The sequence below is a fragment of the Girardinichthys multiradiatus genome, chromosome Y (assembly GCF_021462225.1).
Source record: "Girardinichthys multiradiatus isolate DD_20200921_A chromosome Y, DD_fGirMul_XY1, whole genome shotgun sequence".
Taxonomy (NCBI): Eukaryota; Metazoa; Chordata; class Actinopteri; order Cyprinodontiformes; family Goodeidae; genus Girardinichthys; species Girardinichthys multiradiatus.
Window position 1 is genome coordinate 36,481,087 of NC_061818.1, and position 23,224 is coordinate 36,504,310.

The following is a 23,224-nucleotide window of genomic DNA, read 5'->3' on the forward strand; positions in this document are numbered from 1 at the left end:
TGGCCCCTTGCGTCCCCTCTGGAACACAAACCTCCTGTTCTAACCACAAGGCATGAATTCGTTTTTCAAGGTCCTGCTGAGACATTAGTCCTTTAATCCTGGAGATGTTCTTTAGGTGATAGAAGGCCGACCTTGTTACTGTCTTTATGTGCCTCTGAAGGTTCAGGTCTGAGTCCCATCACTACACCCAGGATTTGAGCCTGACTGGTGGTTTCTAGTTATGTCGTGGTTTCAGAGGCACTGTCCCTGACCGCCTCAAAATGTTGAAGAGGCGTGTCAACCATGACAGCCCCACAACAATCAGAAACTTGAGGTACTCAGGGCAGATCTCATCCACCCCCGAAGTCCTGCCACCATGGAGCTTTTTAACCACCTCGGTGACTTCAGCCTGGGTGATGAAGAGTTCAACCCCGAGTCTCCAGCCTTTGCTTCCACCAGGGAATGCGTGATGGCAGGATTGAGGAGATCCCCGAAGTACTCCTGCAGCTCCCCAACCCCACTGTAAACAGTGTTGGCGACGCACTGCTTCCCCCTCCTGAGGCGCCGGACGGTTTGCCAGAATCGCTTCAAGGCCAACCGGTAGTCCTTCTCCATGGCCTCACCGAACTACTCCCAGGCCCGAGTTTTTGCCTCTGCCACAGCCCAGGCTGCGGCACGCTTGGCCTCACGGTACCCGTCAGCCACCTCAGGAGTACCACAAGCCAACCACAGCCGATAGGACTCCTCCTTCAGTTTGACAGCATCCCTTGCTGCTGGTGTCCACCACTGGGTTTGGGAATTGTCACTGCAACATGCACCGCAGACCTCACGGCCACAGCTACGGGTAGCAGCATCGACATTAGATGCGGAGGACATGGTCCACTTGGACTCGATGTCTCCAACCTTCCGCAGAATCTGGTCAAGGTTCTCCTGGAGGTGGGAGTTGAATACATCCCTGACCGAGGGCTCCGCCAAATGTTCCCAGCAGACCCTCACTATGCGCTTGGGCCTGCCAAGTCTATCTCCTCTTCCAGCGAATCCAACTCAACACCAGGTGGTGATCAGTGGACAGCTCTGCCCCTCTCTTCATCTGAGAGTCCAAAACAAGCTCCTGAAGGTCTGATGATACGACAACAAAGTCGATCATTGACCTCCTGCCTAGGGTGTCCTGGTGCCCTTGTGCACTGATGAACACCCTGGGACAGCATGGTGTTCATTATGGACAATCCGTCATTAGCACAGAAGTCCAATAACGAAACATCACTCGGATTCAGATCGGGGAGGCCATTCCTCCCGATCACGCCTCTCCACGTGTCATTGTCGTTTCCCACATGGGCATTGAAGTCCCCCAGCAGAATAATGGAGTCCCCGGGAGGGGCACTATGCAGCACCCCCGACAGGGACGCCAAGAAGGCCGGGTACTCCACACTACCGCTCGGCCTGCAGGCCGCAATGACAGTCAGAAACCTGTCCCCAACCCAAAGGCACATGGATGCGACTCTCTCATCCACTGGGGTAAACCCGAACACAAGACGGCTGAGCTGGGGGACAACAAGCAAACCCACCCCAGCTCGCCACCTCTCCCCGCGGGCCAGTCCAGAGTAGAAGAGAGTCCAGCATCTCTCCACGTCGATATGTCTTGACCTCCACAAGTGCAGGCTCCTTCCTTCTCCAGCGAGGTGACATTCCACGTCCCTAGAGCCAGCCTAAGCATCCGGAGAGTGGACTGCCGTGGTCTCCACCTTCGTCCACTGCCCGATCCTCTTTGCACCAGTCCCTCATGGTTCCCCCTGCAGGTGGTGGGCCCACTGGGGGATGGCCTCACGTCTCTCATTCTGGCTTGGCCTGCCGGGTCCTGCGAGGAGCAACCCGGCCACCAAGCGCTATCTGACGAGTCCCGACCCCAGACCTGGCCCCAGGGTGGGACCCTGGCTCCGCCGTACCAGGCGACGTCTCATCCCTTGATTTTGTGGTCCTTATGAAGGTGTCTTGAACCGCTCTTTGTCTGCTCTGCCAGGGGCATTTAAACCCCAGACAACATAGCCTCTAGGATCATTCGAGCACTCAAACCCCTCCACCACGTTAAGGTGGTGGGCGTTCAAGGAGGGGAAAAAAATAAATAAAATACAAACGGGAGAAAAACATTAGACAAAGATAAATAGAATTTTTAATTTTTTTATTTATGTGATTAAAGATCAAATATCAGACTGCTTTGCTTGTTTTATTAAAATATTGTTATATTTTAATTATATTTTTATATTAGTTTTTTTGTTTAGCAGGGAAAAATTTTAATTATTAAAATAGTTTTTGCAATTATAAAAAAGAAAATCATCAAAATTCTGTGGCCCCTGAGTACTTGAAAATTTTTTGGAGTACTGTAACATTTTCATCCACATGGCAAAAAGTTTGGACACCACTGGGCAACACACTAGAATCCAATAAAGTGTTTTTTATGCAAGTATACCATCAGCACTCACACCAATACTAGAACAAGGCCTCAACATGGCTGTCCGTTGTAGTGACCCAAACTCATTAAAAAAATTTAACTGGTTTGTTTAATGATGTAGGTTCAGTTTCAAAAGGTATTTACCACGTTACGCAACAAAGAATGACAAACGTTTTAATTTTGTCAATTCTTGTTTATTAGTTCAATGGTAAACTTCAGAAATTGGATCATTCCTTTAATTAAGCTGCATCAAATAAAATCCGTAGTTCTGTACCAAATTAACAAGTTTTATTGATAAAAAGAATTAAATGAATGAAAAAAGAAATCAGTTTTTTTATTCAACATGAAGTCTCAAGTTAATTTACTAGCTAAAACATGATTCTGTAATTCTTTATTAATAATTAAAATCTAACACTATTAGGAGAAATAAGAGCATTTTATTAAGAAATCATTGCAGATTTGGAGAAAAATGACTGATTATTGACAAAGAAACAAACTGTCAGCCAAAAGGCAGCCGCAGCAGATCATGACAATGATTTAGTGAGATTTATGTTGCATGTGGAGTGTTTCAGTTTTCTTCTTGATAGGGTAGAGTTTCAAGTATTAAACTGTGTACAGAGATAAACAAGCTTCTTTCGCATGCAAACATGCAGACAGACACCTTTTAATTCATGCTCACATACCCTTACAGCCTCCTTAAGTGCAATTTAGTTTAACAGCGACCCCTTTACCATTTAGCAAAATTTTCTGAGAACAAAGTAGTAAATGTATTTTATATTTATTTTATTCATTGACTTCCATGTTAAAATAAATGTCAGAACCCTATGTTTTTATAGAATTAGAGCTCTCTTCTTGTTGGCGAGGAACATGTTCCAGTTCTTCCAGTCGAGCCCTGAGTTCTGGATACAGGAGCCGCCTTCGCCGCAGGTGTAGCCAGTGGGACAGCAGTGCTTCATGTCGCTGCAGCACACTGCCTGCAAGGACAACAGAGGGAGCTCTAAGTTAAATAAATTCATGTAACTCATGTCAAAAGTATATCCTGCTGTCATTAATAATTGCTTATGGGCTTGAAGTATCATTCAAGTAGCATTTTTATTATACACATAATGCAATTTTTATTTTATATTTTCATTTGTATTTAATTTCTTTTACAGTGCTGCAAAAAATATTTCCCTACTTTTGTTCTCTTGCTTTTTTTGCCACTTATAAGTTTCAGATCATCAAGAAAATTGTAATATCTGGCAAGGAAAACCTAAGAAAATACAAAATGCAGTCTAGGTGTCATTATCATAAAAATGCAATCTTTAAATGTAACTAACCAAATGTTCTCATCTCAATAACTGTTAAATATTTTATATTTCAAAGGTTTTGGAACTCCAGAGAACCACATTGAGAACCATCATCCACAAATGGAGAAAACATGGAGCAGTGGTGAATTTCTCCAGAAGCGGCAGACTACCAACATTACTCCAAGATTGCATCCAAGAACTCATCCAGGAAGTCACAGAAGAACCCAGAACAACATCTAAAGCAATGTGGGCCTCATTTGTCTGTTAAGTCTTCAGGACTCAACAACCACAAAGAGTGTGGACAAGAATGTCATCCAAGGGATGCTTCCCAGATTTTTGGGAAAATATTTTGTGAACTAAGGAGACAAATGTGGAACTTTTAGGAAGGTGTGTGTCCCGTTACATCTGTCATGAAACTAATACAGCATTTTAAAAGAAGAACATAACAGTCAATCAAGGTGGTGGTAGTGAAATGGTTTGGCAGACTTTGCTCCTTCAGGACCTGGATGACTTGCCATAATTGATGGCTCCATGAATTCTGCTGCGCGGCAGAAAATCCTTAGAGACAGCTCAGCCATTGGTTTTTGACCTTTGTCTCAGCCACACTTGGGTCATGCAGCGGTACATGATCAAAAGTACTATTCCATGTCCAACTCTGAATGGCTCAAAAAAAGAACATTTTGCAGTGGCCTAGCCAGAATCCACAAATAAATGTAAAGTTTAATGCTATGAGTGCCCCACAGTGTTTAATTAATAAATAGTTGAACTAATCAGGAAATAGTTCAATGGTTCAGCATGTAGAGGTGGGTTTGTCTTGCTGCAAAATTTCACTAGCACTTTTAAATATTAAAGAAGTGGTGCATATGTGCAGGAAATATTTGGTTTCACAGAGCTGCCTATGCTTGAGAATTTATAGACATGTCCAAAAAAAAAACATCTGTGGCAGCCTGGTTGGGCTGGTGAGCAAATAGTTAATGCTGCAGTGTTAAACGCATAGACAGCAAGTCATTTAAATAAAGCTCTGCAACTTCCTGAGCTACTGAAATGCAAGGTAGATTTGCAATAGTGAGACAAGGTACAAGAAAAAAAAAACTAAAAGTTACTAACAAAAAGAAAAAACAAAAGGTTTGGAATGTGATTGAAAATGAAAACTTTAGCTACAACAGAGCAATTGATCATGCGAAAAAAAGTTAACTTCATTATGATTTAAGGTATAGGTCACGGAAAGAGCAGCGTGTCATACATGAGGAGATGGACAGCAGCCCCAGGTCGTGGGAGATGTCCTGCAGCAGGTCTCGCTGTCTTGGCAGCTGGTCTGGTCGTCACACTGGATCTCCCTGGGCTTTAATGGCGTGAGCTGAAGATGGTACTCAGGTAGATAAACTGGTGTCAGTGGGAGAGTCTCCAGCTGCAGCATGATGACCTTCTGGCAGGTCATAGAGAAGACGTTGCAGGTGTAACCCTGTGGGCAGCAGTGCTCCTTATCTGAGCAGCACACAGCCTGCACACAGAAGACATCAGCTCTTATTTTACATAAGCAAACCCTGATGCAGCTAACGAATACTGATACAGCACTATATATTTTCATGTCAAAGCTTCTGCCACTAATCTCACATTTTGCAGTGGACAGCAGCCCCACTCGCCCGTGAACAGCCTGCAGCAGGAGGTGTGCTTGGGACACTGGTGGTCCATGTTGCATCGCACATTGCTGTAATCAGCCTGGACGCTGGTTATAGCTGGGAGTTTGGTGTACCAAGGGATCTCCACTTCTCCTTTGATGCACGTTGTCTTGTCTTCATTACACTTGTAGTTTTCAGGGCAACAGTGGCTCCCGTCGGCACAGCACACAGCCTGGGGGCAGAATTGAGAGACGGAAGTGTTACTTTCACATCCGCCATACGGTTGTCACTTCTGCTTTTTTTGGTAGTGTAATTCCGAACTCTCAGTCACAGAAAAAAAACGGTGCATTTTAAATTTCGTGTTCTTGGGCCATCTTCTGACATTAAACACATAGGTTTAATTTACAGGTGCATCTCAGTAAATTGGCTTATTGTGGAAAAGTTCACTTATGTCAGTGAAACCTGTATTATACAGATTCATTACAAACAATGTAAATTATTTCAAGCTCATATTCCTGTTAATTTTGATGATTCTGGCATACAGCTTAACATGAAGCCAATACTTGGTTTGTCAGAAAACTAGAATGTTACATATGACAAATAAAAAAGGATTATTATAGACAGTTTTCCAGCATTCAGTCACTGACACGCTCCACAAGAAGGGTAAGTCAATAGCTGAAACTCACTCTTCAGTCTGTTCTGAGTGCTGTACCCAAGCATATTAATGGAAAGTTAAGTGGAAGAAAAACATTGATACAGAAGTTAGCACAAACAACAGCAATAAACACAGCCTAGTATCAAGGTGCTTGACAGGCCAGACCTAAACCCCATAGAAAATCTATGGGATGTTGTCACGAGGAAGATGGAAGACACCAGAGCCAATGATGCAGATTAGATGAAGAGCAATGTTAAAGTACTGGAGTGAGTGCATAGATCATACAGTACATTACCATTTTTTTCAGTAGCTCATCTCTGTGCTAAAATGAATTTCTTTATTGATCTGATGTGGTGTTCTAAGAAAATTAATTTTGGGTTTTAATTAGCCCATCTGTGTGCAATGGACCTACATAATAGATGAGTTTCACTTTTTGAATTTAATTACTGAAATAAATGACATTTTTGATGATATCTCTATTTATGAAGATGCAGCAGTACATTTAATAAAACCTATTACAGATTTGTTCAAGCAGCTTGAGAAACACACAATTGTTTGCACTTTACCGCACTCTGGTGATGTGTAACAGATGTGTGGGTGGGGAGACATCTGTCTTATGATGGAAAACAGAATTGAAAGCAGGTTAAATATTAGCTGAGTTATCTGTGTGATTAAATTAACAATGCAGTTTCACCTACTGCAGAAATAAACTCCCTGGCTCTTGTAGCATCTTTTGACTCAACTTTTTGTTTTATGAATGCTGGTGTTGAATTTTGCCTCTCGCACGCTCCACGTGGGCAGGATTTATTCAAACAATATTATAAATCAATGAATGTTATGTCAAGCTTCCAAGAGGTATTTAAAAAGTACCAATGTACTGCATTTTCAATAAAATTACGCTGTAACTGTATGCAAATGTATGACAATAATGCAAGATTGAAGAGCAGTAATCTATATTGTCTCGCTTTATAGAGTTTAAACACTCAAATGAAATGATACTTATCCTTTCAGGTTTTTGTGGCAAAACTGAAAACTTTTCCAAACTCAATTTCAAGACTTTATTTGATTTTTAACATTGAGAGGGAAACAATTTACAATAGTTAGCCTTAACTATCCTAGGGTTCCGAACTACATGAAATACTGATGTCTTCACCAAAAAATTAACTGCACAAAACAGGATTTAAAAACAAAAAAATCCTTATCAATGTTACTTATGTTTTAATGGTTTAAATCTCGTTCAGCTCTTTTTTTAGTACGACACTATGTGTTTTGTATATATTGTATTTCCTTTTTTTTTATGCTTATCTGGACGTAGAAATGTTATATGCTGAAATATCTATATTTTTAAATACTTTAGAAAATCCTGGTTTCTTAATTATGATGAGCAGTCTTAGCTAAATCCTCCAGTTTGCATCAATGTCATATAAGGGAAATATACCCTCCTTAGTTGAGAAAATGTGAGAAAGTGCATCAAAATATTTCTTAATTTTAAGAATCTGCATGGATATTTACAAATTAAACTGATAATGGGGGTTAAAGTCAACAATTTAGATCATATTACTGTCCTGGTTTTGTTAGCTATTTCCCATTTTATATTGAATAGCCTCTTCCTGTTCGCTTGTATTAGTCTGACATTAAGCTGCAGTTTCAGGTTATTCGTTATCTACTTAAAATAATTTCTGCTACTTACTTCCCCATTTTTAACATGAATCGTCAAACTTTTAAAACCAGACATTCAAGCCTGTTTTAGTTTGTTAGTGGTTGCTGTCTTTGTCTCGCTACTGTTGTGTTTATAAGGCACAATAGAAGGTTCCAACCTTCCTGCTGATGATAGGAGTTTTCCTTATGTTTTAACAAGACCGAATGAGAACTTAAGTTATTGATTGTAGAACAACAGAACCAGTAACAGCTGGGAGCTTCATTGCAACACCCAGTCTGGTCTTTTGCTTTGTAGACCCTGTTACTGATAACAATAAATAAAAAATATAACTGAAGTTGGACCTGGACAGTTTTTGGTGAGGAAGCCGAGCCATGATGGAGTGAGAACAGGTTGCACCAACTATCAGCTATGTTTCTCAAGAAAAAACAATGAACCTGGTTTCCCTTCACTAAGTGAAAATAACATGATGTAATGATGGTAAAGAATAAATGTATGCATTTGCAGAGCTCAGTATCAGTGGAAATACACTAAAGATTTTAACTTAAGAAGAGCTCCACCGTCACAAAAACACACTGACAGCTCTCCGGCATACACCAGCTGCTGCTGTATTACATGCAAAAAGCTATGTAATTATGTTACAAGCTGCTGTAGAAGTAAAAGATACTAGATGGTAAGGTAGCAAATACCCTAATTGTCTCATTCTTGTGTATATCGGCAACTCCCATATTTGAAGGCTCAGACAAAAAACTGCTGATTAGTTCACCAAAGGTTTACAACAGAACAATTAAGCTGTAACTGCTCTTTGTAACATATGGGTTGCAATAAGCACAAGCATGTTGAGAAAGTGCTGTCTATTCAGGGTCAGGCTGGTGTAAAATATAGGATGTATGCAAACTTTGTATGACAAAAACATTTGTGTGATTATCTTTATAAAAATACATTTCCCACCATTTTTTTAGTCACTAATTTAGCTGCTTCGGTTAACCACACGATTTAGCCTCGAAGATGAGTTAGTGGAGGATTATGATGTTGGGTAGAAGCAGAACTCACCTTTGGAAGTGGGCAACAGCCCCATTTTTTAAATGAAGCCATAAAGCAGCAAGTGGTGTCTGGAGGGCAGCTAGTGTGCTCGTCACACTGATTCCTGTCCTTCTCATCCTCCTCTTCATCTGTTTCTTGTGGGGGAAGCTTTTCCTCTCCATTTGTCTCAGTTGTGCTTGTTACAAAGCTTTGGGCTGTTATTTTTAGTGTAGTCGGTGCTGCAGTGGTAAACACCGGGATCTTTTGCATGGCGGGCGTTGAGCCTGAAGCATTTAAACACTGTGTGTAGGTTGGGTCACATGTGGTGCCTTCAGGGCAGCAGTGCTCGTGGTCATCACAGCAGACCGCCTACGACACAAAGTGTCAGCAACATGTTTAATGTCAATCGCCAAGGGAGATAGAATGTTTCACTGTCTGGCTAAACATCAAGGCAAATTACTAAGTACACCCAATCACCCAAGCTTCAGAACTACCTTTAGTAGCAACAACTTGACATGGTGGTTTTATTTATGTTAGTTCATTGAGGTTTGCAGAAACTTCCTTTTGCTCAGCTACCTTAAGGTCCCACCAGAGCATTTCAATTAGGTTGAGATCTAGACTTTCCCTGAGCCATTGGAACACATTTATTCTTTTCTTTTTAGTCATTACTTGTAGATGTGCTGCTGTGCTGTGTTTTAGATCACTGTCCCTTTAGGAACTTGGTTTAGTCCAAGCTTCAGCTGTCAGACAGATGGCTTCACATTTCACTCTAGAGTACTTTGGTACATGGAGGAGTTTATGGGGACTCAATAGTCCAGTAGACAAGGCCATGTCTAAGGTGCCACGGATCAAAGTAGCTATGTCTCAAACATCTCTGAGTTTAAAAAAAGATCAAGAATACAGAACTAATCGAGGCACTGAGTCAAACCCATAGGGGAACACAAAACATTTCTTAGACATCTGCCATTCTAAAGCATTAAACGCATTGAAGTGGTGAATGATGCTTTATTAATGTTGTTCTATATTCAGTCGTCAGCACTTCTGAAGGAACTACCCATGGCTTAGGCCGAGTGATCTGTTCTGTCTCTGCACACTTTTCTGCAATACCTCTGCTGTGAGTTAATGGCAAGAAATGATGTGCGTAGCAGTGGATAGCAGTGGTCTGTTGATCAACTGGTCGCACAGACCCTCTGGCATTGCCACATCACACCCCCTAGCCACAAAGCTACCTAACCCTGACACAAGTCGGCTACTATGGCTGAATTATTACAACCTGACTTGACTCAGGTGCATAACAATTGTTGACCCTGCCTCAGTCCGTTCACAAAACACAGAGATGGTAAAAGAGCTATTTTACGTGACTTGTTAAAAAGGGTATTGACTGAAGGTGCCCAGCTCCAGTGGCTACAAAACAAGTCTAAATCATTGGTACTCAAGTTATTTGGAAATGACCTCACAATGATTCCCAGACTGATGGTCAGCAAAAGTTGCTTGACTAAGGTTGCTGCTGACGTCCTTGCACTTTGGTTTTGTGTTATCAAACACCTGTATGCTTCAGATCAGCAACCAGAAAACTTTTGCATTTATAGGGGTGTCAAACTTGCTAATCATCAGTTAATCAATTATATTTAATAAGCTGCATCTGGCCAGTTCTTTTCTTCTCACATCCAATGGAAGCAATAGTAGTGTACTTAGTTTTTTCCTTGAGTATACCTACCAATGCTACTATCTTCCAGTTAAATCCCTAAAGCATGACTCTAGGAAATGTAGTCTACATATTGGCTGCAGATGAACTGTAGTATGTGATGGTGTGTTAACCTTAGGTAGAGGACAGCAGGCCCAGCCACCTTCTTTGGTCTTACAGCAGGTGTTGCCATCAGGACAAGCGGTGGTGTCGTCACATGGGACATTCTTCACCTGTACCTGCTCTCCCAGTCTGGAGATTGCAGGTATCTTCTCCAGCCAGGGAACAGAGCATGTAGCATCTTCACAGGTCTGTTCTGCCATATTGCATTTTTTCCCTTTCGGACAGCAATGTATAAAATCTTCACAACAAACAGCCTGAGGACAACAGGTTTGGACAAACAGAAACCCGTCAATACACCAAACAGCACAACTTTGGAATAAATCTTTACTTTTTTTTAAGGAAAAAAAACTCTAGGGAGAGAAATTTCCACAACATTACCTCTGGTAAAGGACAACAAGCCCAGCCACCCTCTTTGGTTTTACAGCAGGTTTTGCCATCAGGACAAGCGGTGGTGTCGTCACATGGGACATTCTTCACCTGTACCTGCTCTCCCAGTCTGGAGATTGCAGGTATCTTCTCCAGCCAGGGAACAGAGCATGTAGCATCTTCACAGGTCTGTTCTGCCATATTGCATTTTTTCCCTTTCGGACAGCAATGTATAAAATCTTCACAACAAACAGCCTGAGGACAACAGGTTTGGACAAACAGAAACCCGTCAATACACCAAACAGCACAACTTTGGAATAAATCTTTACTTTTTTTTAAGGAAAAAAAACTCTAGGGAGAGAAATTTCCACAACATTACCTCTGGTAAAGGACAACAAGCCCAGCCACCCTCTTTGGTTTTACAGCAGGTTTTGCCATCAGGACAAGCGGTGGTGTCGTCACATGGGACATTCTTCACCTGTACCTGCTCTCCCAGTCTGGAGATTGCAGGTATCTTCTCCAGCCAGGGAACAGAGCATGTAGCATCTTCACAGGTCTGTTCTGCCATATTGCATTTTTTCCCTTTCGGACAGCAATGTATAAAATCTTCACAACAAACAGCCTGAGGACAACAGGTTTGGACAAACAGAAACCCGTCAATACACCAAACAGCACAACTTTGGAATAAATCTTTACTTTTTTTTAAGGAAAAAAAACTCTAGGGAGAGAAATTTCCACAACATTACCTCTGGTAAAGGACAACAAGCCCAGCCACCCTCTTTGGTTTTACAGCAGGTTTTGCCGTCATGACAAGATGCTGTTTCATTACAAGGCACGTTGTTTACTGAAGAAGAAGAAAACATCTATGTCAAGAAAACTACTTTAATTTGATTTCAACTCTCTTGCTGGGAAAAATGTGTTTTCACAGTTTTTAACAGTTCTGACCGAAAGTTAAAAATTTGAACTACCACTTTGTGTAATTATTCTTAAAGTTGACCTTTGCCATTGATTATTAACAGGAGCTCTGCAATCGTTATTTTATTTTAATAAGTTATTTTATTAATTTTATCTTGTCTTGTTATATCCCTATCATAAGCAAACAATTTGTTGTAAAACGTGAATCGACTTGACTTATGTATTGCAGGAACCTTGATATGGTCCATGGTCCAGTTACTGCTAATGAGTCCCCGGTTTTATGAAACAAAATTAAACATCTCTATTCTCAAGAAACACATTTCATTCCAGAATGACTGAGTTGTGAAATATCAAGGAAAGATCTCAGCCTAGTGAGACATAGGTTGAAAATATTAGGCCTTGCGCCAACATGTGTGCAATAGCCAACAAAAGAATAAAGGATGAGTGTATTGAAAATTACTTCATGCTCATTGAAATGTGTGGTGGAGGATGTGTGATGCTGTGGTCCTGTAAACGTTTTTAAATTCCAGGACATGTTGAAATAAAAATCTGGTGGTTTCTGCCAGAAAACTGAAAAGGGGTCATCAGACACAAAATCATCTGCTTCCATGACCTTCTTGGCATCCACACCTAAATCCTACAAAAAATCTGTGAGCTGCAGAGACGAGAGCATAAAACACCTGGGACACTGTACGATCTAAAGAGATTGTGCAAAGAAAAAGAGTCAAAGATCCTTCTCTCTCTGCATGATCCAATCTTATGAAATGTAGGAAAATCATTAAAAGACTCCTTTTGCAGTTTAACAGAATATTAACAGCAGTGGAAAATTTGTGCAGGTTTCTGAGAGCCAACATCTTACCATAAAATGTTTTGTCAGTCCTTTGTATATTACATAGACAATCCTGTCAGAGTGAATGTTATTTATTCTAAAACTGACAAATAATTTCTGGTAAAGCTTTCCAGAAACATGAAGTGAAATATCACCTGCATCTGCCTTGGCAACAGTTGACACAGTCACTTCCTCCTCCGGGTAAGGAACTGGATTGGTTGTGGTAACTGCAGTGGATTTTTCTGTTTTGCCCCCATCAGCTGCCTTGGCTGTAATTTCCTCATCCTCTAGAAAAACAGACACACCCAGATTTCTTCAGTACGGGGAAGTACAGAAAACTGGATGTTCGGTGTAACACACAAACCTAAGGCTGACCTTTTTGGTTCTCCCAGTCTGCTCTCAGTCTGGCAGGGAACTTGGCCCACATTGGCAGCTCCTTTTTGGTAGATGTGGAAATGCATTTCATCTGTTTAGTGTCGCATGTTGTTCCATCTGGGCAGCAGTGTGTCTTATCATCGCAGCACACAGCCTGTGAGGACAATAAAGTCACAGGTAATATCAGGATAAGACACAATAAAGACATGATTACTCGGATGTATGTTAACGTGGGACATGCAAATCCATCATTTGACTTTCCCCTCCTTTATTATCTTATAGTGTGAAGTTCTACTAACATGAAACTGCTTGTGTTAAAGGTGATTACTGCATACCTTTGGCATTGGACAGCATCCCCACTTGCCCTCTGGAGTATCACAGCAGGTTGTGTCATCCGGGCACTCCGACACCCCGTCGTTACACAGAACTGCTGTCACAAGTTCTTTCACACAAAGCAAAACACAACCATTAAATTTCTAAAAACTAAAATAATAAAAGATGAGGAAGAGAAAAAATCAAATACTTCTTTGAATTTAACCTTTTTTGATGCAAGAGCGGCTGTCAATGCTGCACCGGTGGCCCTCCGGACAGCAGTGTTTCCCATCAGAACAGGAGATTCCCTGTTGGAAGGCATCAAGTTAGCATACAATAAACCTATGAACCGTTTCAGCCACCCTTATGACCCTCATAACATCTGCCATCCGGTGTTTTCAGTAACTCGCGAGAAGTCAGTTAACATCACTCTGGACGAATTTTTGCACACTTCTGTTTGCGAAATAGTTTTCATTCCTTCACATTGGAGGGTTTAAGGACACGAGCAGCCTGTTTAAGGTCACGCCACAGCATTTTAATTATATTTAAGTCCAAACTTTGATTAGGCCACTCCAATACCTTCTCTTTTGAAGCATTCAGAGGTGGACATGCTGGTGTGCTCAAGATCACTGTCCCGACTGCATGGTTGGAGTGACCTTGAAGTAACCAAGCAGCCCCAGAACATCATACTACCACCACCATGTTTTGACTGTAGACAACGTGTTCTTTTTCCCCAAATTTCATAGGAGGGACATCTTCAAAAAGGTCCGCTTTTGTCTCGTCAGTGCACAGAGTATGTCCCCCTGTTTAATGTGGATCATCAAGATGTTTCTTTATTGGGTTTGTTTTGGCTAGCAGTAGTTTTGTCCTCAAAAAATATCAAATCTTTTAGCCTACTTCATGTTGCTATGCAGCTATTATTTAATGGATTTCATGATTCTGTAGGTCTTACTTCACGAAATCTGAACGAAATCCTGCAGTATCTTGATTTACAACTAAAATGGTACTTCATCAACAAATAAACAGAATTCTGAACAGAAATTAGCTGCATAAAAAAATATTATTTTTAAAGAGCAACAAGAAAAAAATCTTTCCCTAGAAAATACTACTGATATTCATTACTAGCATGTGAATCCGTCAGAGGTTTTGTGTGTTATCAGTGCTTGTTTGATTACCTTTGCTAAAGGGCAGCATCCAAACTTTGTCAAAGCCTTAAGGCAGGAAAACTCAGCAGGACATCGTGACTGATCGGGACAGATGTTATCGTCTTCCTCACCCATGTACGTCTTGATCATCCTGAAGGACTGCAGGGATAATAAAAGAGGGACACCACTCAGAATCCAAAAAACTGGGTTTTGTGAAGGGAAACAAGGGGATATCATTGTCATTATTACTTTGGAAACTGTGGGTTGAAGAGCAAAGGTCCTTTCCAACCATGGGATGGACACAGTGGCGTTCACACAGCTGGACGTGTCTGGGTTGCAGATTGTGTCTCCTGGACAGCAGTGGATGTGATCCTCGCAGCATTCAGCCTGTCCAGACGGGAGTAGTGGGAACACTTTGACTACCAAAGTTCGTACGGCTATCTCACACTCTGAATGAGGCCAGCTCTTTTATCTGGTTTGTACAGTAGTAAAATGCCTTCAGAGATGAATAGCACTATTATAGAATAACTAGAGTACAAGAGCAACATTATCCTTTATGTCAATTTAAGTGTGATATGGAGCTCATGAGGATAAAACAATGCATCCTACCTGGATGTGTCAGATGATGATGTACGTAAGCCTTTTATAGTAAAAATACTTTGATAATAATATGTATAATAATTGGTTGAGCAAAACTATTTACATTTGAGCAACTGAGGATTAAATTATGGCGATATTAATTGGCCATAAAGAGAAATCTATAAAAATGCAAGCGTTTGTTAGCTCAGCCAATCCTAGCTAGAGTTAAGAAATTCTTATTTATTTTTACTTTATTCCTAGTTTTTGCAACATATTAAAAAAAAAAACATTTAACAAGATCATACTAAAAAGCTAGGTGGAAGAATTTGGTAACTTTATTTTGGATGCTGTTGGTTGTTAGCATATTTAAGAAATTTTGTTCAAATATTTATTTTATTTTTTTAAACATACATGAAATCAAATATGTTTATGAAGAAAATACTTCTTATTCAAAAGTTGTGTTGGAAGATGTAAGAATTTTCCAGTTTGAATTGTCATTTGTTCAAGCTGTTGCTGCGTTTACTAAATTTTTTGCGAACATTGGTTTTGTAGTGCATTTTTAACTGTTGTTGAAATACTAACAGAAAATGGGAATTTCTTTGGCAGTAAACACCCTTCCAAATTAGTTGTTTCTGGTTTGTTTTGCTAGTTACCCTGATGCCTAATCAGAACATTGAGTCAATCCTGGAAATTATTCCTTATTTCTGTACCTTTACATCCTTCATTGATTGTACAAATAGAGATTAAATAAAACTGGGAAAAACTAATCTCAAAGTTTGCTTACAACAGATTATTTGTTTATTTGTGCTTTTTTAATTTCATAAACTAATTTCTTTGGGGTTTTTTAAGAGAAGAAACCACTTGTTTTTATATTGTAGTAAGTACATATCATACCATTGTATCCTACCATAAACATTTAATTAATAGACCAGAAAGTGGAAGCTTAGAGAGGTTTGGTGTGCAACCATATCTACCTGATCAAACGGGCAGCATCCATAGCCATTAGTTGGACTGCTGCAGCAGGTTTGACCATCTTCACATCTGCCTCCATCTGGACACTCATCTGCACCAACCAGGGCAAGGAAAGCCCAATAGATCACAAACCAGGTCTGCATCTGCAGGCAGGGAGAACCACTCACAAACAGAAGGTCTAAAAAAGAATGGAAAGTAAAACTTTAAATCCCCTTTTCCACTGGATCTTTAAATAATTATTTGTTGCCTCAAATATCAGCTTATAAACTCTAAATTCTGCTATTGTTGAGCAGTCATGCAGATAACTTTGATATTAGGCATTTTACAGTAATTCTAATAAATAATCTAACTATTTTTTGCCCAGGTGGACAAAAAGAAACATATACTGACTATCTGACCCTCAGTGACTACCCATGTTTATTTCCGACATTAGCACTTCCTTAGTGTTTGCTCACATTTTCCTCGTCTTCCAGCACAAAAACGACACTTTCACTTTCATTTAAATTATAACTTTTTTTCTATGAATAACCAACTTTTGAAACGTCATTTTTAAGCATTTTTCCAGTGGATGGAGGCTAAATGATGAGTTGTAACAGTGCGCTTACCTTTGGTAAAGACAGAAAGGCTGCTGTGACCTGACAGTGGAACTTCTCCGGTGCGTCTCGCCCCAGTTAACCCACACAATGAGTCCTGCAGTCCTACGTTATCCCGAACACGCCCTCATCAGGTCAAAGGGAGGAGGCTAGAGGTGGATCCCTCAGTCTCTACTGTGCTAAGTCGCTGAATTTAAAATCAAATGTATTTTTTAAATAAAGGTAACTGAATATGTGAACTTTAGTTATTGTCATCACACAACATGGTTTGCCTTTGCAACGGGTGACTAACACACAAGTGAACTTGTTTACTTGAAGCTGATGATGCAGAAAGTGATGTTACTGCCCACTAGAGGGCACCAAAGCGTCGGAAACAGCAAGAGGCGGAGTCAAGTTCCTCCAAACGCTGATCTACAAACCATTCGTTCAGCGCCACTGTCCGTTGCTTTGGTTACGCATATGCTTTTAGAGTCTGCTCTAAGGGTAAGTGAGTGATGTGTAGTGAGGCCAGGCTTTGATAACATTTTGGACTCAGGATGCCCCTGCAATGGAGTACCTGAATAACTTGATTTACCGCAGACTGAGTAACAGACATGGGTGAAGACACCTATGTTTCAGAAAGAGGCTGGCAGCTAAAGTAAGAGGTGGGTAACGTTAGCTCATCATTTATAGTGAAGCATCGGAGCTTATAAAAGCAAGATGGCTACCGAGCTCATCAGCGTTCTGCAGTTAGCCGTTAACAAAATACCCATATGTTAAGAAGTCAGACTCAGTGCAGTTTTTAGATTATTGGATTTGGTCTGAAACTAAGTGTTCGTGCTCACCTCTACTGTGCGTATAGTTTTATTACAATTTATGCTAAAATACCGAAAAAGACACTGAAGTTGGCTTCAGTTTGATTACTGTTTTTAAGGACTTCGTTCTATTTCAAAAAATAAAATACTTTGACTCATCCGTCTTGGACAATGTTATTGGAATGTATCTGGTTTTTCTTTATTACAGTGTTTATGTTTTAGGTTCTGAACTACACCCTAAGGCCAGCTTTCTTAAAACCTGTGAAACTGTCCTTATACGTAATCAACCGGACGCCAACTTCAGCCTCGCGAGCAGGAACATAGTGTTCAGCTGCTGAATCTCATGCACGAAAAATACTGAAGCTTTAATCCAATCTATGATGAAGTCAGGCTGTGGATTTATATAACAAACGTGCATCCGGTCGACGTAAGGCTAGAGTTTATTTGGTCGTGGATCGTAGGAGACTTCCGTGCAGTTTATGCAGCTTTTAACGTAAAAACACGCTGAACCCTGTGTCACTGTTAAAGGAATTTGTCTCATTTGGTCAAACACTATGCCCCATGTGGCTGTAATGGCCACATTTCGGTATATTAGACTCCAGGAAGTGGACAGGCCAACGGAAACGCAGAACACCCTCCTCCACCCCTTTGGGGAAACCGGTTTGAGACGGTTGTCTCTAGTTGTGGCTCAGGGTGAGATTGGAAGCAGCATGCAAGTTAAAGATAAGCTATCAAAATGCTTCAAGGACCTTGTCTGGACAACTCCACCTAGACATACCCTGCTCAGTAAAAAAAAAAAAAAGCACGTCTGGCTTCAATGCACGGTAATTATGATCAGTTAGTGCTGTTTGTTTAAAGCTTTCTTCTCAGCTTTGTTTGGCTGTCATGGACACATTTTGGACATTTTAGGAGTAGGTATCTCTTGTCTTTTAGATGTCCATTCACAAACTCTGCTTTAGATTGCAGATCTGTTTACTCCTCCTGCATTGCACAGCATTTCGTTGCACCAATTGATGGTGACAGTGCATGATTTTTACGGCTGTGACCTGCTATTTCGTATGTTTGTATGTTTGGTCTGACACAGGTGGGCAGGATGGGGGAGCGGACCGTTGGCGGCCCTGTGGCTGCGATCTCTCCAGTGCAGCAGATGCTGGCCTCTGGCACTGGAGCCCTCCTCACATCTCTATTTGGTTAGATTATAGAAACAAAGAGAACAAGAGCCGTAGAGTTTTGCACTTTGTTTGTTGTTTTTTTTTTGTTTTTTTCATTTGCATTAGTTCTGCTGCTTCTGTCTTGTTGTGATTGAATGAGTGGCTTTGTTTACAGTCACACCGCTGGATGTTGTGAAGATAAGGCTGCAGGCTCAGCAGGCACCCTTCCACCAAGGTAGAGAAAACTGTTATTGTGTGGCTTTGTATCACATTAGGATGACTTGTATCTAACTGCTTTTGCACTTTAAACTAACCCCTCTATACTGCCTTCCTTCTGCTCCACATCGGCTTTGGTCTCTAGCTTTAGGCAGTGAATCTGCTCCATGGGTTGGCGTCCGCCGCTCTTCCAAATGTGAGTATTGACCTGCAGCAGCAGCACACTGGAGCCTATTTGAAAAATGTATTTCTGTTCAGCCACATGCTAGATAAACACTTTCTGCTTGTGAAGCTAAAATAACCTCTTATGGTTTAGGTGCTTAGTGGTCACTAATCAACCCAAAATAAACTGTACAAGGACATCCCTGATGTTATCTTCTGAGTGTCATTGCCATTGCCCCGTGTTTGTTGTTTCAACTTTAATATTGTGAGATACAAAATCGGAAAAAAATAAACATGGAGGTTAATGAGTAATTATAGGTGGTCATTGGGGTCATGGATGAGCGTGCTCTTCTTTCTCTTTTTTGACTGCTGCTTGTTCTCTGCAGGGAAGTGCTTTCTGTACTGCAATGGATTGATGGATCACATCTACGTCTGTCAGAATGGAACAAGTTGCTCCAACTGGTACAGAAAACCAACACATTTCAGTGGCACTCTGGTGAGTAGCATCACATTTGCAACATTTGTTTTTCTCATCATTTGTAATATCTGCATAATTGATTGAGATGTTTTTGTTTTTTGACACAGGATGCCTTTGTGAAAATCACCCGCCATGAAGGACTCTGGTCTCTGTGGAGTGGGCTGCCTCCGACACTGTGAGTGTGTCTTAAAAGCTGAAGCTAAGCAGGAGTTTTTGAAAACCTGTTAAATCTGCCCCTCTGATTTTGAATTAAGCTCTGAGTCTATTTCTATTACTTCAGTTTATAATTCCTTGTTCATCACTGTCTTCTCCATATTTATGCACAAGATAATATTTTATATCTATTTTTGAATCAGTTGCTGCTTCTCCACGTCACTGTTTTATTTAAGTGCAATACAGCTCTTTTTTGTTTGCATGTTTCATTTTTATACATATTTCAAAGGTCCAGATTCTATTTTTCCTGATTATTGGGAAACATTCCAGGGATTGACAAGAAAACAAGGCGAAGGGGAGGGCTGGGCTGGCTGAAATGTTTGTCCAATCAGCAGGTTCGTCCTCGGAGCAAACGTTCTCAGACAAGTGTCGGATTTAATGAGACAGATAAATGCTTATGACTGTGCAGCGATGCAATTTAGGTAAAGATTTTTTTATAATTTGGGTTCTTGTAATCATGAACATCTTGGTCTGTTCCTAAATGGTTTTAATTCTTAGTGTGGTTTCTTTATGAGATCTTATTTCCAGGAATAAGTGGTACGTTTGTAGACTATCCCACTACGTGTTAGCGGATAATAAATTGTATTTTGGGGATTGCACAAACATGATATACTGCATCAAAGCTTGGAGCAGAGGATTCTCTGCACAAGGATAACATCCTAGTCTCTAAACGGGAAAACAACCTAATGATACTGCTATCCTCTCAGTCAGAGCATCTTATACACCAACCCCCAGGTGCCTGTACGTACTGGTTGTCTTCTTTAGTCAGATTAAGCCAGAAGAAAACTCAAAAGATCTCATTTCCATGACGTTCTATTTATTGGTGAACTTCTGGTTTTGAACATCTAGGTTTAAGTATTGAGGCTCATACAATATTTATTTCTAATATTGGAAACCTGTTTGTTCCTGCAGACTGTTATATCTGTTTGACACTGTTGACAAATGTACGTTTTATATCTAAAAATATTTTACCGACATGATGCACAGGACTGCTTATTTTTATGTTTGTTTATGTGTCTGAAGGGTCATGGCAGTTCCAGCCACAGTCATCTACTTCACCTGCTACGACCAGCTGAGGGACTTCCTGTGGTTCGGTCTGGGTCTTCAGGGCAGCCATGTTCCTCTTCTTGCTGGAGGTCTTGCCAGATGTAAGAGGAAGAAAAAACCTGGAGCAACTCTCCTTGGTGTTTCCTGTTGTCTTTAACTGCAACATTTGTGTTATAGTGGGAGCTGTGACGGTAATCAGCCCTCTGGAGCTGGTCAGGACCAAGATGCAGTCCAGACGGCTGACCTACAGCGAGCTGCAGGTGTGCATCCGCTCGGCTGTGGCCCAGGGCGGCCTGCTGTCAATGTGGAGGGGCTGGGGACCCACCGTTCTCAGAGATGTGCCTTTTTCTGGTGAGATACATTGGCATCTTTAATTGCATTAATAGCCACCTAAAGAGTAAAATGTAATTAAGAAAAGAGGGTTGTTCTTTTCATCTTTAGAGGATTTCTTCAACATAATTCCTTTTGAACTCGTTAAAATTAGTTTGCAGTTGTGGATAAATTAGTGTAACTAACTTCAGACGTTTAGTGCAGCATTCTCTGCCAATATTTTGTAGTAACGCCGTTTGTCTTGTTCTTCCAGCTTTGTACTGGTTTAACTACGAACTGGTGAAGGCCCAGCTGTGTGAACAATACGCAACGCCAAAGGCCAACTTTTCTATCAGCTTTACTGCAGGAGCTGTTTCTGGAGCCGTGAGTAGTCACCAGTAGTGTTAACACACATCCCAGTTAGGCTCCGTTGCACCACTTTAAATTACTCCTAAATGGTAGCAAGGTTCCTACACAGGCTGGGAAAGTATAGAATTTGGTTTGATTTCCAGGTCTGAAATAATGAGGAAAAAGAAACTTGAGTTTGATCAAATATCTGTACTTCCAGACTTTGTTCCCGCCATCACATTTCCCAAAAGTTCTGTCCATCTTGCCGGACTATTCTTCAGAGTCTGTGTGTGTGTCTGTGTTCAGATTGCTGCTATCCTGACGCTCCCATTTGACGTTGTGAAGACTCGAAGGCAGATTCGGCTGGGAGAGATGGAGTCTCTGGGAGGTCTGTGTTTATACATGCTAATCTCACAAATATGTCTGGCGATTTTTTTTGTTATTTTGTTCTAAAATAAATCTGATGTTACTTGTTTACAGTTTCCAAAAAGGGAACCATTTCCACATGGCACATGATGAAGGAAATCTGGTGTGAGTTGGGTTACAGAGGTCTCTTTGCAGGTACGCGAAGTGTCATATGTTAAATAAAATTATCTTGTTTGCTTTGCCAGAGGGTGAAAATATATATATTTTGTCTCTAGGTTTCATGCCCAGAGTGATCAAAGTCGCCCCAGCCTGTGCTGTAATGATCAGCAGCTATGAGTTCGGGAAGGCCTTCTTCCAAAAGGCGAACCTTGATCGACAGCGGCTGGAAGTATGAACTCTGCCAGCAGGGGGCGTTTTATGTGGAAAACATGCTTTCCCTTCAGACAAAACAAGAACAGGCTGGCCTGGATCTAGTTTTTCTTTCATAAGACATTAAACATGAGGATTTCTGGTCTATGGAAGGATGTGCAGACTGGTTCTCCAAAAAATAATTGACACGCCTGAAACCTTCACTGCAATGAGTCGTCTTACTGAGCCTGGATCCTGAAAGACTTCATTTTATGCCACTTTGAGAACATTTATTAAACGTTGGAAGACAAGTTTCAATGCATAAATGCAGAGATTTGGGCTGAATGTGTTGAGGCATCTTTAAACCTGAGACCGTTACCGAGTGTGGATGTCAGGAGTACAAATGAATAAAGACTGCAACTTGATATGTACTGTAGCATGAACCAGATAAACTGAAGTCGGTTTCTTTTCAGTGCAGAGTCCAGATAAGATCCTTCACCCCTCACTCACATTACTACGTGAACCGTTGTCCTGTTGCAGTAAAACATGAACATTTTTTAGCAACCATCTGCTGTGTAGATGACATAAAAATATTTTGAATGCCTGTTTAATTATTTTTCATATGCAACAAAAAACCTTTGAGAAAAAATAGAGGCAGAACATTACATTCATATGTATATTGGAAACATGTCACAGTTTATGACATGCAACACCTTAATTTATGAAGATACACACACCTCCCAAAGCAACCTTTCAAGCTAGCCGAAGAGGACTTCACAGTAGGGTTTAATTCGTTCAGGAAAGAGCAATAGGGCAACTGTTGCATGAATTTATATGAATTATTTGGATTCATTGAGACCTCAGGAAATGGATGATTCACATAATGTGGTGTTCTGGTGAGTGAATATTTTAGCAACTGAACCTTAACGCAAGGAAATGTCAGCCTTTAATTGAAGGATGTAAATATTCCTGTTTTATAAGATTGAAATAGTATTAAAACGTTACAACCTGATTTTTTGTGCAAGGAGTGACTTTTTTCCAGTTTTATGTGCTAAACAGTTATATATATATATATTTTGTAGGAGGTACATATAAGATTATATGCACTGTAGGGCAACATATGTTGAAAAAAATCATCTTAGGATATCATGGGGAAGTGAGGAAATGTGGATTCATAGCAACTTTAAAAAAATTTTTTTTATCATGCATTCATGAAATTGTATTGAATCCA

The 23,224-nt window shown here is 40.7% G+C and overlaps 2 protein-coding genes across 5 annotated transcripts; one reads left to right on the plus strand and one right to left on the minus strand.

Annotated features, from left to right (window-relative positions):
• Nucleotides 1–2,597: 2,597 nt before the first annotated feature.
• Nucleotides 2,598–16,724, minus strand: LOC124864960 (progranulin-like). Of its 2 annotated transcripts, none has more exons than XM_047359902.1 (16): nt 16,574–16,724; nt 15,971–16,111; nt 14,667–14,804; nt 14,448–14,576; nt 13,499–13,580; nt 13,296–13,402; nt 12,961–13,114; nt 12,741–12,872; nt 11,588–11,685; nt 11,221–11,463; nt 10,854–11,096; nt 10,487–10,729; nt 8,699–9,037; nt 5,329–5,565; nt 4,958–5,215; nt 2,598–3,399 (listed from the first exon to the last, which is right to left on the minus strand). In XM_047359902.1, the coding sequence occupies exons 2-16, from the start codon at nt 16,109–16,111 to the stop codon at nt 3,256–3,258; spliced, it is 2,688 nt and encodes an 895-aa protein (XP_047215858.1). In that variant the 5' UTR covers nt 16,574–16,724; the 3' UTR covers nt 2,598–3,255. The 2 variants fall into 2 exon arrangements, with proteins under 2 accessions (XP_047215858.1, XP_047215857.1); XM_047359901.1 differs by having other exon boundaries at nt 15,971–16,146; nt 16,574–16,696.
• A 310-nt stretch (nt 16,725–17,034) lies between these two features.
• On the plus strand, nt 17,035–23,005 carry LOC124864963 (probable mitochondrial glutathione transporter SLC25A39). 3 transcript variants are annotated; one of them, XM_047359909.1, is made up of 12 exons: nt 17,035–17,205; nt 18,440–18,545; nt 18,682–18,741; nt 18,868–18,918; nt 19,271–19,380; nt 19,470–19,537; nt 20,599–20,723; nt 20,800–20,973; nt 21,206–21,315; nt 21,586–21,667; nt 21,760–21,840; nt 21,921–23,005. In XM_047359909.1, the coding sequence occupies exons 2-12, from the start codon at nt 18,449–18,451 to the stop codon at nt 22,037–22,039; spliced, it is 1,077 nt and encodes a 358-aa protein (XP_047215865.1). In that variant the 5' UTR covers nt 17,035–17,205; nt 18,440–18,448; the 3' UTR covers nt 22,040–23,005. The 3 variants fall into 3 exon arrangements, with proteins under 3 accessions (XP_047215865.1, XP_047215862.1, XP_047215864.1); XM_047359906.1 differs by lacking the exon at nt 17,035–17,205 and adding an exon at nt 17,704–18,179; XM_047359908.1 differs by lacking the exons at nt 17,035–17,205; nt 18,868–18,918 and adding an exon at nt 17,704–18,179.
• The last annotated feature ends 219 nt before the right edge of the window (nt 23,006–23,224 follow it).